Source organism: Arvicola amphibius, chromosome 11 (genome assembly GCF_903992535.2).
Source record: "Arvicola amphibius chromosome 11, mArvAmp1.2, whole genome shotgun sequence".
NCBI lineage: Eukaryota > Metazoa > Chordata > Mammalia > Rodentia > Cricetidae > Arvicola > Arvicola amphibius.
Window position 1 is genome coordinate 62,976,749 of NC_052057.2, and position 18,677 is coordinate 62,995,425.

General features: G+C 41.0%; 1 protein-coding gene across 1 annotated transcript; it reads left to right on the plus strand.

Moving 5' to 3' along the window:
• The first annotated feature begins 340 nt into the window (after positions 1-340).
• Positions 341-16,751, plus strand: LOC119826096 (26S proteasome regulatory subunit 7-like). The gene is given in 7 exon segments (XM_042055946.1): positions 341-370; positions 1,774-1,896; positions 9,166-9,297; positions 10,954-11,145; positions 15,495-16,037; positions 16,039-16,501; positions 16,504-16,751. Coding segments are annotated over 7 exon segments (1,731 nt in total).
• The last annotated feature ends 1,926 nt before the right edge of the window (positions 16,752-18,677 follow it).

Sequence of the window (18,677 nt, forward strand, 5' to 3'; positions counted from 1 at the left end):
AGATACGACAATTCATGGGTCCAACTTGGACCCTCAGGACAGAATCTCTCCCCAAAGGGCTGCTGTTGCTCAGGAAACTCTGATGCATGTTTTTTAACCAAAGGATTCCAAGTGGAAGTGACTTGCAGCATCTTGGGGATCTCAGCCCTTCCCCGCTGATGCTCCTGTTATGCACCGACTTGCCGGATAGCTTGGATGCTGTAACAGCACTGTTAAAATGGAGAAGCTGTCTATGCAGTTATAACTCTTGCTATTGTCTTCCTGTTTTGTTATTATGTTATTTTCAAAATAGTAAATTATCCAAGGGTGAGGACAAGACCAATTTATACTCTTAGGATACATGGCACAGGTTTCTGAACAGAGTTGGCAAGTAAGTATATATTTTTAGTTTATGTAAGGGCTATTAAATGACATTCTTAAGTGATATTAGCTGTCAATGATTTAAGATTGTAGAAAAATACACCTAGCATGTACTTTTTTTCTTTGCGAATGTTTGACTTCAGGACGGAGGAACAAGTACTAACTGTAATAAGTTTTCTATTCACATCAAATCTATATTGAAATGGATCCATATCTACCTTGGTTACCCGTGTTTTCTGGTCTTGCTGTGCACATGACCATTCTTCTAGGTTTAAGTTTGCTCATCCTTAATAGAGTCACTTCTATGCTGTGTCCAAAGCACAGGGATTACATAGACTTTAAAAGGGCGGATGGTGCTTTATTGACGCCCATGGGAGGCCTGCCCTTCTCTGAATGGAGAAGTGGATGGAGGGGTGTAAGTGGGAGGGGGTTTGGAGAGAAGGAACAGGTGGAGAGGAGGAACAGGAAACTGTGGTTGGTATGCACAAATAAATGAAAAAATTAATTAATAAAAGTTTTTTAAAAGAATGTACAAAACAAGTGAACGATTGCCCATATAGACAGATCATACTGTTTAATTAAAAAATATTTATTTTATGTGTCTGGGTGTTTTGTACGCATGTCTGTTTGTGTACCACCTGTGTGTCTGGGGCCTTGGCTTCCCTGGAACTGGAGTTACTGATTGTTGTTAGCTGCCATGTAGGTTCTGTGAATTGAACCTGGGTCTTCTGGAAATGCAACCAGTGCTCTCAACTGCTGAGCCATCTATTAAAAACAAACACACAAAAGCCAAACATCTCCTAATATTCTGTGCTTATATGCTCATTTCTTAAAACTGTAAAAGAAAGAGTTTGCTTTGGCTGAAGTAGAATAAAAAGAAAAATTTTCATGAGACAGGAATGTGGGTCTTGTGATCTGCTAGACTTGAATTGATTGGTAATTTGGGGCAGTTGTTAAGAAGATGTCAGCTGGTTGCTTGTTATGGGAGCTACAGAATGGCAATAGATAATTGTGTTGTGCTGGCCTCAATTCTCTCTCTCTCTCTCTCTCTCTCTCTCTCTCTCTCTCTCTCTCTCTCTCTCTCCATACATACATACATATATATATATCCAGTTGGTTTTTTTTCTTCCATGGAAGTTATGTTTCTTTTAAACTGGCAGACTATTAGGTTTGCTGTAGGTAATTTTATTCAATAGAAATCAAACTTTATAGTCGATGTTCATAGAAAAATAAAATCTTCTAAAAAGAGTGAAGAGATTACTAATCATAATAATGTATTCTTTAAAATATCTCTTATAAAATGTATTTTTGGGATAAGATTTAAGTAGATTTAATCTAAGTATCTTTATCTTGACATAAGGACATTTAGTTGACTCATAGGTTCACAGTGTTGATGATCTGTCTTTTTCCCAGGTACTAGAACAACTGAGAACACAGCATCGTCTCCAAGACCCCAAGTATAATTATTGCAGAAGGATAATTTCCAAGTGGATCTTCATAAAGGCAATGCAGTATGACCCAGCAAAAATGAATTCAGTATTGAAACAATCCATTCTTAATGCGTTGAGAACCATAATTATCTATTTGTTGTCAAAAGGCAAATTTTGGAACTTACAATTTTCCTAAGGTCAACAACACTGCAAATGAACAAATTCTTTGGGATTTGGTTCTGTTTCATAGCATGACATGGTGCTTCTCTCAGGCACAGGTCCTGGACGTGCTGTTTCCAGGTGACTAGCACAGTGAGTGCCAGGATGCATTAATTAACCTTTACATCGACATAAACGTGTTTTGCAAGAACAAATGTACACAAAATGTTATCTTTAATCATGACTAATAAAAATGGGTTATTATAAACACAGGTTTTACTGCTGCAAATGTCTCCTTGACAAATGACAAGGCCTGATTCTTTTATTAAAGATAATTAAAAAATTTGCACCAGGGAGTCAGAGCCTTCCCGCAGATCTCCTGCCTCTCTGCTTCTGGATTAGTAAGATGCTCTTGAAATAATGTATAGTTTTATTAAAAGCAGATGCCTAGGCTCTGTTTTTTTATCCAACTTTCTTTCAGAAAACTAAAGATTAAGATTAACTGGTCGGGGTCTGTGGAAGGAGTGAAAGGTGCAGTTGGCCTGCACCAGAAAAACAATTCTTTAGGCAACACTCCAGCAATGCTGTTGATTGCGGGACTAAAATCTCACTCCAGGTTGTCAGTTTAAATTTCTGTCATCTTCAGATGTTATTTCTAAAACTGCCAGGATTAAGCACTTAATACACACCACCCCTGTATTGCTGTCTTGACATTCCTTTCTTAAAACAATACTAAACAAAACAAAACACAGACTTAAGTCCCCTAAACAAAGGACATATTCGCACCTGCAACAATCTAAAGCAGCAGTTCTCAACTCATTGGTCTGGACCCCTCTGGGGTCTCCTATCAGATATCCTGTGCATCAGATATTTACATTATGATTCATAACAGGAGCAAAATGACAATTATGATGTAGTAAGATTTTTGTGTGTGTGATTGGGTCACCACATCATGATGGAATGTATTAAAGGTCTGCAACGTTAGGAAGGTTGAGAACCAGTGATCTAAAGTTTTCCAGCTTCCGGAGACCTGGGGAGACCTGGGATGAGATGAAAACAGGAACAAGCCAATGGCCACCCTTCCTCCAGTATTGGGCTGTCACTGCATTCTGTCATCTGCACCAGTTTTTTTATTTGGGATAATGTTTTAATTCTCTCTTTGAGACATTTTGTGTTTAGTATCATTTCTACAGGGCAGAATTCCAGAAATGCAGTAATGTCTTCATTGTCACTGCTTCGTGGGTGACCTGACATATGGTATTTGATGATATTCTTTAAAGACCTTTTTTTTTCCATTCTAGACCAACTTTCCTAGAAAGGTAATACTGAATAATGGAGGTCCCTTATTGACTTAAGAAAGCAAGAGAAAAATTATTTACTAATTTGTTTTAAATTATGTTCTCAAAATATAGTCCAGGATGGCCTTGAACCTACAACCCTACCTCTGCATCCTGAATGATGGGAATGATAGGCATGTGATACCATACCAAAGCTAATCTTTTTTCCAGTATAGAGGCATTATAACCCAGTAAGTACTTAATACTTCTCTTTTTATTCAGAATCCAGGATTGATACTCTGCTGTAATAATCTGGTATTTAATAACTATGCAGAAATACTAACTTCAGTCTGGCTTAATGCTGCTTTACTTTATTTCCCATATGGACTATACATGCCGAATTAACTGTCTAGTAAATTGTGCATTATCCTACAAAGGTTCTGGTTTGAATTTCTGTTTTGCATATTATTTGTGAATAACAGTAATCTAGTATGATCTATCATCTCTTTTTTCTATTATCCCTTCTTAACTGTGCCACAAGCTATATTCTTTTCACATGCACACACAGCCAAACTCTTATTTCTCCCACAATTTCTCTTGAAAGTCTTCTGTTTAATCTTTTAATATAAATATATTTGAAACAATCTAATTAAGAAAGAATGATGGCACAGAATACATAATTCTCCGAGGAATTAAATCCCTGCGCATGAGTTTGGAAGTGAAATATTCTGTAATTCATTGCCACAGGTTTAAAAGTCATAAGACATAACATTGGAGGCTCCTATGAGGGTGCATGCATGTCTTAGCTTTGTATTCTAACCATGATAGCTCGGTGGTCAGAACTGGCATCATTCAGCAGGGTCTCAGAGTTGAAGATTCGCCTCAGCCAGTCCTACCCCATCAGAATCTAAACTACAATGAAAATTATACTAAAATTTGAGAAATACCATAATATGAAACTATTAAATACCTCAGAGGTAGACTATGGTTATGTAAAAATATATAAACAGAATTTTCCTTTTTTGAACATTGAAAGAATTTACTTTGATAACCATCAAAATTAGTTTATACTTATCTGTTTCTTCTTCCTTAAAATGGATATGTTATTTACCAGACCAATAAAACTATTCCGAGGTTTTAAGACTAATTTTTCAACATCTTTCAGGAATCATCAACTCTAAACATACATACTTATAAATATGTGTAAATCCTGATTGTTGAAAACACACACAAAAATTATTGGACTGGATTTAAAAAGGTAAATCCCTTTTGAGAATCTTCTAATATGGGAAAGCCGTGTGGTCAGTTTGGGTACGGCCCTCAGGATCACATTTTCCTGCCTGCTTTACTTATATCTTTTGCAGCTTCCTCTAAGGTCGAGATTCTGACATTAGGGCTCTGCCCAGCATGGAGCATATTTAAATAAATGAATAAGTAAACATGATCTTAATTTATGCCTTTACTTACAAATGAAAACATCTGTTCCTAAATAATTTTGCTATTACTACTGACATTTTCTACCATTTATGCCACATACAACCCCAGAAGTAACATAAATGATATAATAATTACACTGTAATGAAACTGGAAAGAAAGATCATAAGGGACTAATTACCCAGGGCTCCGCCAACTTGTAGATTACAGCCACTCGTCTCACTGTGGAGATGTAGATGCCCTTCTCCCTCACTAGGGGAAAGCATGGCTTTACTTTATTAAATCAACAATTGAATGATCCCAATAAAAAGAAATATTTTATTGAACAGTTAGTATTTGAAGCCCATTTTAAATCATTCTTAGAGAAACTGATTGCCCTCTAGTGGGGTGAAAAGATAGTGCAGACTCCTTGGTCTCCAATTGAGAGAATCAGAAATAAATAGCTCTGTCACTAACTAGTTGAGTGTTTTCTTGTGAACGAGCACACTTCACAGATTGTTATAGATCGCATAGTAACAATTTGTGTTTTCCCACAAACAAAAGAAAACTGGTGAGAGCTGGGGTTAACTGTCAGTGTGGGGCTGGCCACACCCAGGTCTGGGTTTGTGCGGTTAGCTGTCACATGCTCTCTCTGTCTGATCTCTAGCTGTATGCAGGCAACTAGCTACTGGAGTGACATGATCATGCAATCCATCTTAGTTAAAAGAATAAAAACATCCATGGATAGAATAATAGCAATTTTCTTGAAGATATACTGCATTTATCAATGAAAAGACATTCAAGATGAATTCACCTTCCATTTTATATTTAGTAATTTGGGTTTTATGTAAAAATCTTGCTTGATAGATATCATTAAATAATCACAGAACTAAGTAACTATTTTGATCCTAAATTACAAAGGGAAACTATTTTATTATATGAACCAGCTTCATGTCTTCCTGGAAGGAACTCCTTGTAGCATTTTTTTTGGTCACTGACAATGAGAATTTGATTAAAGTCAAATCTTGCCAAATGACCTAAGGCTTATTCTTCTAACTTAATCCATAAACAATTAAAAATTTAAAACCACAAGTAATGATAACACTTTTAAAGACAAAAAGTTAAATTCTGCTAAACATTTTAAATGGTTAAGAAAGTAGCAACAGCTCTAACACAAAGCATGCCTCTTTCCTCTCCTCACAGAAAATTTACCCAAGATCTGTCTGTAAGTCAGTGCAAAACCGTTAGGAATTTTGACCAAACAGAGATCAGGATTTTAGTTGTTTTTTTAAAATTACAAAGCATTCAGTATTAACAATCATTTTAAAATGGACTTTCCGTCATAGATTTTCATCACGCACAGGCAATAATCCTCTAATACACAACACTGGGCCAGCGACTGGCGTTGTGCTTCCCTGGGCATAGCAAGCTTGCTGCCGCCCACCCAACTAGTATGAGTTAGATATATGAAATCAGTTGACAAAGCCCCGTTTATTTCTTTCAGTCCCCCCTCCACCCCGACATCCTTGTAAAATCTTCAGCTTTTTATTTCTAGTTATCCATGCATCAATTTATACTGCGGCTCCGTTTGAGAGGAGAGTAGGCAATACGTACTTAGCATGAGCTTACTGAATACAATAATTGTTTGAGGAATCAGGAGAAAAGCATTTGCCTTGTAGATTAACTGATTATTCTTTGCAGTTGGAATTTTAAAAAAAAAAAAAAAAAACCAAAACCCAAAAGCCAAAATGGCACTTTTCTCTCTGCCGAGGTAGTGCTTCTTTTCACATTCCCGAGTGCAGCCTAAGGCAGAAAGACCTTTGCACCTGTCATATGTGGGGTGGGAGTTTCATTGGCTGGTGGGTTACCATTTCACGATCCTTGTTTCTGGGTAGAATTGAGACTTTATCAAAAAGCACTTCTAAGAGCAGATTTGGGGGAAAACAATAAAAATTGTGTGCAAAATCTATATTTAAATGTTTATAGATGTACCCTCTTGTGGAGAGGTATAATCTCGATTATATATAGCTTTTGCCCATTGAAACCACAAACAATTCTGTGGAGAATTATTCAGCGATCTTTGGCACACAGAAGGCTGTCCTTAGCAAGTGCCGGCACATGCGTCCCAGCCTCATGAACATACAACAGCGAAAGGAAGCCAAAACGCATTTGCTTGATAGAAACTTGAATAATAGGAGACAAAATCATCTTTGGGTTGTGGGTGGGGAGGAGGTGGAGGCAGGTGAAAATGATCAAGAAGAATTAGTGGCAAGGGGTTTATCAGTATCAAAAGAACCAGCATCCTTTTTGAACAACCGAGACTAAGGAGAGAGTGAATATTGGAATAATAATCAGGATGACTTGGAATCACAGTTCTGGTGATGAGAAGTAACTAGCCAGTCGTCTGCAGCTGAAACCTCTTGGTGGGAGTACAGTGCATGAAGATCACCCCAACCCACATCAGAAGCCCTCTGGACAGGCTGATTGACTGCGAATCGCGGCAAGCGGGAGTAGCTCAGGACACTGCGCAGAACCCTCTCCTGGGATGCTCCTGCGGGGGCGAACGCCCAGTTCCGAAAGGCGAGCGCTGCAGGGCTGGCCGCAGTCCACGCGCGGGATCACCACGTGCGCGCCAGCCTGGCTCGCCACTCCCGGTCTAGCAGCGAGGGGTGGGGCCGAGCCACGCCCCACTGGAGGACCCTCAAAGGGGGTCTCTTTCCTGGAACACAGTGGACCATGGGCTTGGGCTGGGGATAAGGTCCCTGGGCTCTGTGGGCTGTGCGTGGGCGAGGACACCTTCTTGAACCACAGAGAAGGGGTCACCTCTGTGGTCCAAGGCCTGGCAGGGCGCGGCCGCGTCTTTGTGTGGCCGGGCGGGGCTCGCCTTTCTGCACAGCCACCCCTCCGCTGGGAGGGGCTTGGCGCTTTGACCGTGAGCTAGGCCAGGTGTCTGAATCCCTGGAGGGGTTCAGGGCTGTTCTGGGAAGCAGGGCTAGGAAGAAGGGTGTCTGTGCTGCAGACTGTTCAGCAGCCCCACCCACGTTCATGGTCAGTCAGCCTGGAATCTGAATCTGCGGGGTTCCGCGGACATGGTGGGGCAGGGCAGGGTGGATCCAGTCCACATCCTTTTCCCTGCTCCGCAACCAGAACCGGACGTGGGGGAGGGGGACTTCCAGTCCCCTCCCGGGTGCAGGCCCCTCACAGTCTATTCACCCTTGGGCCACGCGAGGCACAGGACCTACTCAGAAGGAAGGCTCTGGATCTGGAATCTCCTGCGGTTTACATAGCTCAAAAGACTTCCTAATAATTGGCCCTGTCCGACCCACAAAATGGAAATTACACGTGGTTCCTCTTAAAGACCTTGACCTCTTTTGCCTTTTATCATGCTCACACATCTTTATCTGTATTATTTTCTGTACAGCCTTCTAGGTTCCCTTAAGCTTCTTCTCCCCCCACCCCACCACCTCTCTCCAAAACGACCTAAGGAGTTTGGAGTAACCCCTTTTTCTTTTTTTCCCTTTTATTTCTGCTATTATGTCTGAATATCCTATTTATGTGGTTCTGAAAAATATGTTAACCCTCTAGCCCTACTGGAGAACAATGAGGCCAGGGTGCGGCAGCCAAGGTTAGCGGTCAGGTCTCTGGCATAAGCTGGCTGCTAGTGAGTGCACGGGGCGTGGCGGGGTTCCTCAGTCCCCGCAGGGCTGGGTTCTCTGGTGTCGCGCTGCGCTCCCCACCCGCCCCCCTTTCCACGAAAAGCGCACAGCTAGGTCAGGGTGGAGACCGCTTGACTCTGCACAGGGTGGGGCGGTCCGCACAGTGCGCCCAGCACTGCAGGTGCCCCCCTCCCCACCCGGGGGACCGTATCTCCACACACAAAGAAACCCCACCCCGGCGTCTAGGGAGCCGGGTCCCTCTACCCCTCCCCGCCTCACACGCTTCTCCGCCCCTGCAGCTGCCCATCCCTGCCCTCCACGCCCTCCTCCTCCTTCCCCCCCTCCCTAAAACAAAGAAGCTAAGGTCTTACCCCACCCCTCCGGCCGCTTACTTCCCCGCACCGCGCCCCAAGACTAGCGGTTTTTCCAACAGAGACAATACCATTAAATGTGTCCACTCCCCTCCCCCGTTCCCACCCATTGCTCAAACCGCCCGGCTGGGACCGCTTTGACTTTGCATTTTCTCTTTTCTCCCAACCTCAACCCCTTCCCGTTCTATTTTCTTTATAAACTACAGAACGAATATAAGACGTTACAAACCACTTTTTGAAATGTCCCTTCATCTCACTGAAGGCAGTAGCCCCCTCCCCTCCCATGGCATTTTAATTTTTAAATATGGAAGTAGAATAAAATTCTTACCCATCGGAGGGCAACTTATCTACTTCTATGTTTTAAAAAATAAATCATTTGCTTTAGGTTTTTCAAGACCCCCTCTTTGCCCTCTCATCTCCGCCTCCTACCTCCGACCTTTCCAGCTCCCGTGTATCAAGAATGTCTTTTCCTTTATAAAACACCTCTCAATGTCTTCAGAGCCCCCAGAGAGAAGGGCTCCTGCTTGAGCTTGGGGAGAGAGAAGCTCGATTCTTACCCATTGCTGTTTTAGCCATTGTAGGGATGTGCACGCGTGGAGCGGTGGCGAAGGCAAAGGAGAAGGGTCCTGCTGTAGCCGCGGCGAGAGCGAGAGAGGAGTCTGAGTAAGGCACTGAGTCTGCAGAGTGGGACCGTGCTAGAGAAAGAGCAGGAGGCAGGAGCCTATGAATAATTATCACGCAGAAGCTCAAGCAGATTGGCTCCCAGGGTCCCCTGACATGACTCCCGCAGAGTCAGAATCTCCAAGCATTAAATATTGATCGGCCAATGGTGCTGGAGTACAAAGTACCAGAATGCAGTTTGAAATGGAAATCAGTTCTTGCCTGGAAGCTCCCCCCATTTTGGAGCCTGATAGTACAGTCCAAGTGGAGTGGCGCCTTAGCCTGGAAGCCTCCTAGGAGCTAAGGACTGGGCTGTGCCTACCTGTACCCAGGAGGCTATACTTTGCTCAAACATGTGTCATTGGATAGACTGACAAAGAGAAGGGAAAGACTCAGGGGTCTGAGAAGTCATCCCAATACCCAGTCGGGAGAATCTGTTTAAAGCCTGTGCTGTTACCTTTTCTTGTTTTCTCTTTCACCTTCGGCCCTGTCCTTCGTGGATGCTGACCTCCCTAACAGATGTCGGACTTCCCAAACCAGCCCATGGCTGGCTGTGGTGGCAGCTCAAGAATGACCAGGGCTACTGTTCTTTCCTCCTTGCATAGTTGGACTCCCGAGTCCATGAACTCAGGAGAGTCTCATAGGACAGGGAGGCCTGGCCTTTTCTCTCTTTAGCACAGCGAAGGAAACCCTTGACTACTTGGGCACAGAGATGTGTTCCATCTAAGGACATGATACAAGGGAGTAAGAGAGCTGCATTCACAGCTCAGATTAAGCAGTATGGCATGCAGGGGCATTTGAAACCAGTTATAAAAAAGGCATTCATTCATTCACTTAAACATACGTTTAGTCTATTCTTTCTCAATTCATGTATTGAGCATGTTGACAATACCAAAGAAACAGCAGCAATAATATTTTTTGGAGTTGTGCTCATAAGAATTTTAATCCAACATGACTGAATTCTATTGTATTGCCATCAAATTAACCTAAATCCATGGAGAAAATGTGGCTTAAATATTTAAAAAATAGCGAGGAATAGCTAATTCCATCTCAGAGATGAAAAAAAAGAACGCTGTTGTATTCATTAACATGTATGAAACACTGTCTAATTTTAAAGGTATCAACATTAAGTTTTATTCCATTAGTAAGCTTTTTGGTAGCTATTAATTCATGTTCTAAAATTTCTTCTTAACATCGTGCACAGTTCAAACGCACATGGGGGAAAGACAGAGCACTCTCCTTGGTGCTGAAATCACTCTGCAGTTCCCATTAACTTGTAAAGGCATTTTAACACCCTGAATGACTTGCTAAATGATAGGAAACTACTGGAATGGGAGCATTTCTGACCTGCTGAATCACTGGAAAAATAAATAAATAAAGTGGAGATCAATAAAATTATTTCTCGAGCAGCAAGATCAGAAATTATTGTTCCTGTCATTGAACAGGCCTACGACTATGATACAAAGAGAGTACAGTATGGAAATCAGCAGGGTCTGGAAATAAATTACCATTTTCTCCCTCTCAAAAACAATCTCTCACTATAAATGGGAGAGCGTCTTCCTTCTCAGTAGAGTTGTTAGCTTGCCTGTGTGACTAATATCTTTCTTTGCCACACCCTTCTTCCCAGGCCGTGTGCCATCCCTATACATTCTTCAGCTCTCTTGGAGGACAGGGCCTTCAGTCATGGCATAATGTCTCTAACAGCTACAATTGGCAGGTCAGCGAGATCTATTGCACTTATGAGCACAAAACAAAACACTCGTTCTACTGTCCTCCTTTCTCACTCTCTGGTGAGCGTGCCTTCCTGACAGAAAGGAATGTGAGAAGGCAGTCAGTGCACACAGAGGCAAAGAGCAAATGAGTGGCTTCAATTGTTTTCTCTTGGCTTTTTGGGTGACAGCCACCTCACTGCACTTCTGCATGGTTGTTCCAATGATGACACACAGGGAGCAGATAGGCTAATATAAATTACTGCAAAACAGAAAGATAATGAGTTATTGTCAACTGGAAGAGAGGTTGAAATGAATTAAAAGATAAGGGTCTATATTAATTAATGCCTTTTATTTTCTTTTGGCATTGCAATGTGCTACCATGCTTCTTGTTCTGGGAAATTATGAAAAATTAGAAACAGGAAAGTTCTTTCCTATGCAGCACTTTGTCCATTTACTCACTTCTTCAGTTGGCTCAGGTATTCCACAGCTACCTCTTTAATGAAGTTTTAGGCTTATTATATTATGAACTCAGCTCATAATAATGTTTCTCCGCATTGTCTAAAAAGTATAAAATGAAGAAAAATGCAGCCCTCCTCCCACAATAAAATGTTATTAACTTTACAAGATGACAATCATCTTTTAAATCAGTTATGGCACAGTTGCTTGCAAATAATAGAAAGAAAACCATAACCAAACAACCACACATTGCCTCTGAAATGAAATGGAATTTCTTGGCTCATGTTATCATAAAACAGAGTATATTGTAGTTATATTTTCCTGGAGCAAATTCTTTTGATGGTTACTGGAAATCACTCAGATTAAAGAACAGGTATCCTAAAAGTCTACTGTAGAATAAGGATAGTAGAACAAGGATTTTGGTTAACTGACATGTTACCATATATAGTGTCTTTCATTATCATAGACACACAAGAAATTGTAGGTTCTATGGCTGTGTTTATGACTTCAACATAATCAAATATTTAAAGAGCAAGGGCCAAGTGACAAATATCTTTATTAGTTTTCTAATAACACTTGGATGCATGATTCACATGATAGATCAATAAATGCTTACAATAATAATTATAATGAGCAACAACACTTTGTTGAGATGATTAAAAATATTCGAGCTCTGTGTCAGTTCTTACAGCCACTTCTGCTGAGTTCATGTTAAAAGCATGTATCAGACATGATATTGTTTATTTATGTCTTATTCATCCCTCAAAGGACAGCAGTAAATAGGATTCACACTAGTAGGAGACTAAAGGCATTTTTTGTTTCCTTTAATGGCAACAAGCTGAACTTGTGGAAGTCAAAGTTGTATTAGCACCCTTTTTATTTCTCTAGCTCAGCCTATTGCACTTGTCTCTGAGAAGAGGCCTGAGGGGTTGGTTTCCTTCCAGACTGGATAATAACAGTTGCTTTGGGTGCTGATGTCACCCAATACAGTCATACGATTTTGCTATTAATAAATCAAATATCTGGGAAATAATCCCACAGTAATTATTAAAAGTCACTAAGATATGAAACAATATTGCTGCACTTGAATTGCTTGAATCTGACTTCATCTGATTACAAAAAATGGAAAGAAATGAGTCACAGATGTGTTGCAGGGAGCTGCTTGTTTGTTCCGGCCACCAGGTTAGCTTAGCCCTGAAATAATCACACAGAAACTATATTAACTAAATCACTGCTTAGCCCATTAGCTCCAACTTCTTATCAGCTAACTCTTACAACTTAATATAACCCATCTTCATTAATCTGTGCATTACCACAAAGTCATGGCCCAGATGCAAAGTTTTAGTAGCGGCTTTACGGTGTCTCTCTGATTCCTCCCTTCTTTCTCCCAGCATTCAGTTCTGTCTTTCTTGCCTACCTGAGTTCTGCCTTATTAACAGACCCAAAGCAGTTTCTTTATTAACCAATGAAAGCAACACAAAGGCAGAAGGATCTCCTTCACCATAGATGTTTTTAGGTATTTAGAAATTTAGGATATTTTGTAGTTACAACATCACACATGAAAAAGTAGCTAACTGATTAGTAGTTTTATTTTTGATGTGTTTGTATCAGTATAGATTGGTAAGAAATAAAAAGTAGTATATCTTTCAGTAGAAATGTAAATATGCTTTATTTGACAAGAAAGTCAACCCACAGAGAGAGATCTGGTGTTTTGTTGCTAACAATGTAGTCTGTGTTGTTTAGTAATATGTTAGCATTATTTTCATCCTTATTAGCTTTTTGAGAATTTAATACAGCATCTTTTGATTACATTCACCCCTGCACCAACTTGTTTCAGATGCACCCTTTTCCTGCCCACCTGAATTTGTGTCCCCTTTGTACATTTTAACCTATTGAGTTCAACTATGCTGCCCACATACTCTTGGGTCTGGGACCATCTTGGTTGACCTAGTAGGAACCATATATCTAAAGAAAAATGATAGTGCCTCTCCAAGAGGCTGCCAATTGCCAAAGCTCCCCCTCTAGGGATGGGACATTGTATCTACTTCCTGTCTTCATGCTGCTAATGTATCTGGCTTGAACTCTTGTATGTCTTCTGTATGCTGCCGCTTGCCCTGTGAGCCCATATATGCCATTTTACTGCAGTGTCCATAAAGCCAGTGCAGTCATTGTCTCTCTAGCTTAAAATCTCTCCATGTTTGTATTACCACTGTTTTTGAGATGAGGAATAAATAGTATTTTATCGTTTTCCTCAGACAGTAATTATCTACAACACAAGAACATTTAGTTAATTCTTATGTCCCTTTTTGTACCTAAGGTTTTCTTTTTATGCCTCTGTGTGGGTTGTGTATATTAGTAATTAAAATAATTTGCCCCACAAGCAAAGAGACTTAGTGAAATTAGTAAATCCTATTGATGGTTTTGTAATTGAACTTCGGGAAATGAACTGACTCTAATCATAAGAGACTGGTCTGAACCTAATAAACTTAATCTTTTCATTATATTGGAGATGTTGAAAAATTATTTGCTATCTTGGCAGGCATTACTACAACATTTTCCCTCTCTTTCTGAGTTGCTTTGAAGGTTAACATCCAGGGAGAATATTTGTTGGATATTGTTGAAGCTAAGAGTTTGGTTTCCCCAGGGTTTCCACTCAGTTTCTTAGTTCATAAGCCTTGCGTGAACATACAAGTGTGATGGTCCTAAAAGTGCCCAGAAAAGAAGTCTGGAAATATGACCTATTCTATTTCTTACACAAGCTTTTTCCTTCAAAAGGGGAGCCCTACAATGACTATTTAGCTAACATTCATTGTTTGTTACTTAAAAATTCTTCTGTTACAGTGGGTAGGGAAGAAGTAAGATTTCAAGAGGAAAAGGACTTTAACCTTGACTCTAAAAGGGTTACAAGACATTGGCTTCCAGAGAGAACTTTTTGTGTGTTCTTTATTAACTAATTCTTCGACCCTCTGAACTTCCCCCACTCTTTCCTAGTGCATTATCAAACAGAACTAAATGAAAAGACATAGGCAGCATTCTGAAAAACTACTTGATAAAATTTCAACTCATTAATACCACAGTCTTAAATGAACCTGAAGAATATAAAATCTCATTCCAGTTTTCTTTGTCTTTTCACATCTTGAAGAACTCTTTCTTTTTTCAGTTTTTTTTTGGGGGGGGGGGTTGTTGATTATTTCTGAATTATATGCTGAGAAACCACTCATTTTTAGGATTCTGTTCAGCAAAACCAGAGCAATGAGCAACTCTTCCCCACTTATTGTAGCACCAAATAAATTGTTGTCTTCTCAAATATACTGCTGAGTTTTTATTTAGAATGCATAAGAAAAGTTCTCTCCCGAAAGAGCATTTCAAGAGCTGTGAACACTCAAATATTTATATCAAAGCATAAAAACATCAAACTTCAAATTTTGTCATGGTCTATTTGAACTGATTTGGAAGAAAGGCAGATAAGGAACGTGTACAGTGAAGTAAAAAGATTGCTAAGGTTTCCTTGCTTTTACTGATTTGTTTTTGTCTTTGAGACATTGTTTAAAAGAAAATCTAAGACACTACTTAAATAAATTCTTAATATGTATCCTTAATAAAATATCCACATTTCTGATACAAATTGTAATTTATCGATACCATCTAACCCCCAGTCTACAGTCACGTTTTCATGATTGTCTTAATAATGCTATTCTGTAGGAGCCTTGTTTTAAATACGATCCAAATACCACTCACTACAAGTCTCTTATCTGCAAGTCTCAAATCAGGTTATACTGCAACACAACTCCCTTCTTTGTTTCAGATTCCTTTCTTCCGTTTATTATGGAAAGTAGGTTAATGGCTTTACTGAAATTTCTAACATTTTGGATGTGGCTGTTTATATCCAGTGTGGTGGTCATTAATTTGTTTCAATGCTTTCTGTAAATGGGAGCCAACCATTAAAGGTTTAGATTCAATGACATCTGATAAAAGAATGACTCAGCTGGTCCGCACCTAGGTAATCAGGCATCTTGGGGGCCGCAAGAGGCTCAGCGTCCAGCGGAAAACCAAGGAGGATGAGAAGGACGACAAGCCCATCCGAGCTCTGGATGAAGAGGATATTGCCTTACTGAAAACTTACAGCCAGAGTACGTACTCTAGACAGATCAAGCAGGTTGAAGATGACATTCAACAACTTCTCAAAAAAATTAATGAGCTCACTGGTATCAAAGAGTCCGACACTGGCCTGGCTCCACCAGCCCTCTGGGACCTGGCCGCAGATAAACAGACACTTCAGAGTGAGCAGCCGCTGCAGGTAGCGAGGTGTACGAAGATAATCAATGCTGATTCAGAGGACCCCAAGTACATTATCAATGTGAAGCAGTTTGCCAAGTTTGTGGTGGATCTCAGTGATCAGGTGGCGCCTACTGACATTGAGGAAGGGAGGAGAGTTGGTGTGGACAGAAATAAATACCAAATTCACATTCCACTACCTCCTAAGATTGTCCCAACAGTTACCATGATGCAGGTGGAGGAGAAGCCTGACGTCACCTACAGTGAGTGACGTTGGTGGCTGTAAGGAGCAGGTCGAGAAGCTGCGAGAAGTGGTTGAAACCCCTCTGCTCCACCCAGAGAGATTTGTTAACCTTGGGATTGAACCTCCGAAAGGTGTGCTGCTGTTTGGCCCCCCGGGCACGGGCAAGACGCTCTGTGCTAGAGCCGTCGGGGAGGGTGCCCGAATGGTTCGTGAGCTTTTTGAAATGGCCAGAACGAAAAAAGCCTGCCTTATTTTCTTTGATGAAATTGATGCCATTGGAGGGGCTCGGTTTGATGATGGCGCTGGGGGAGACAATGAGGTGCAGAGAACAATGTTGGAGCTCATCAACCAGCTGGATGGTTTTGATCCTCGAGGCAACATCAAAGTCCTGATGGCGACCAACCGACCTGATACTTTGGATCCAGCGCTGATGAAGCCGGGGAGATTGGACAGAAAAATTGAGTTTAGCTTACCTGATTTAGAGGGTCGACGCACATCTTTAAGATTCACGCTCGCTCAATGAGTGTTGAAAGAGACATTAGGTTTGAGCTGCTAGCCCGACTGTGTCCAATCAGCACTGGAGCAGAGATTAGGAGCGTGTGTACAGAAGCTGGTATGTTTGCAATCCGAGCACGGCGAAAAATTACTACAGAGAAGGACTTCTTGGAAGCTGTAAATAAGGTCATCAAGTCTTACGCCAAATTCAGCGCCACTCCCGGCTACATGACATACAACTGAGCCTCGCAGGCTCGAGAGCTTCCTGTGCTTGGGTAACGTGCCACCTCACAAAAATAAAAAATTTCAAAATTCAAATAAAACAAAAAAAAAGAATGACTCAGGTGTATTTAGCTTAATTAAAAGCAGGGTTGTTGTTGAGACACATGTGCCAAAGGTTGGTTCTGGAATTAAGGGAAGGAATGGGACTGCAGAAATCACTGCAGACATAGCAACACGGAAGCATAGCTTTGTCCTTGGACAAGTTGATTAGTTAAAACTTAGGGGAGGTGTTTTCAACAAAGGGAGAGTTTACTGCAAAATATTGTGACAGAAAGCAGCACAAAGCAGTGATCTATTCCAAGATGTAGTTCTTGTTCAAGTCTCTGTTAAACTTCTCCTGAACACTTTAATTTTCTCAGTTGGAGACTACCATCTATGAATTATGATAATTTTGGTCCTCCTTGGGTCAAAATCCACTAGTTGAGCCATGATGTCCTAATATTTTTGCTGTGGCACTATAAGGTACTGAAGCTTACACACGTCCCCAGTGTATGTGCTGAGGCCCTACGATGACAGAGTTAGGTGATGGTAACAGAGAGTGATTAGGTCATGAGAATGGATTCTTGGAAATGGGTTGGTGCCTCATAAAAGAGACCCAAGAGAGTGCCCTTGCTCTTCTGTGTGCGATGACACAGCTAGAAATCTGTCCCTCAGTCTTTCATCTCCTAGTGTTCAGACCTGTTGGGAACACATGTTAAAGTCTATAAGCCTCCAGTTTATGGTACATTTGCTATAGCTCAGTGAGACCACAATGAGGTCAGCAAGGCATAATGGCAGTACACTGTTTTCAGCTTCTTCATTATTCAGTACCAAAATAAGTATAAGGACAATCATAAACATTAAGATATATCTGAGGGTTGGAGAGCTGTCTCAGCAGTTAAAAGCACTGACTGTTTTTCCTGAGGACCAGGATTCAATTCCCAGTTCCCAAATGGCAGCTCACACCATCTCTAACTCTAGTTTCAGGGGATCTGACACCCTCACACAGACATACATGCACACAAAATACCAATGAACATAAAAAAGTATCTGAGCTGCACCTGGTGGTGTTAGCCTACAATCTCAGCTTCTTTGGAGGACTTGCAGGATTTTTTCCAAGTTCTAGAGCTGACTGAGCTAGGGAGCAATCCAAGACCTTCCTGGATATATTAGTGATAGTATCTTCAAAATAAAAAGTAAAACAAACTGGGAGGTGGTAGCGCACACCCGCACTTTGGGGCAGAACCAGGCAGATATCTGTGGGTTCAAGGCTAGCCTGGTCACAGAGTGAGCTCCTGAACAGGCTCCACTTCTACACAGAGAAACCCCGTCTTAAAAAACAAACAAAACAACAAGCACTAGGGTGTTATTCAATCGTTGAGTCCTTACTTAGTATGAGGTCCTAAATTCAATCTCCAATACAGCACACACACACACACACACACACACACACACACACACACCACACTTAGAAATACCAGTTTCTATCTGGTTTTCAATTAACCCAGAACTAGGGTCCTGGAAAGCAGCCTGGCCAACCTTGAGTAGTGTGTTACTTTATCCTTTATAATTAATTAACGATTCCACTTTCCTTGAAGTTCTTATTCTTTTGTTTTTTTTCAGATAGGGTTTCTTTGTGTAGCCTTGGCTGGTCCCAGAACAAGCTGTGTAGGACAGACTGGCTGAGAACTCACAGAAATCCACCTGCCACTGCCTTTTGAGTGCTGGGTTAAAGGCATGTCACCACCTGGTTTTCTTGAAGTTTTTATACAGGCGTTAGTTACAAATAGTCAGAGACAACTGTGTTAAGTAGGATTATCCTAACCAAAATATTTATGCTGATTAGGCTTCTAAATCTTAGCCTGTTTAATTTGTCTTTAATTGTAGTCTGCTATAAGTTGTGGACTA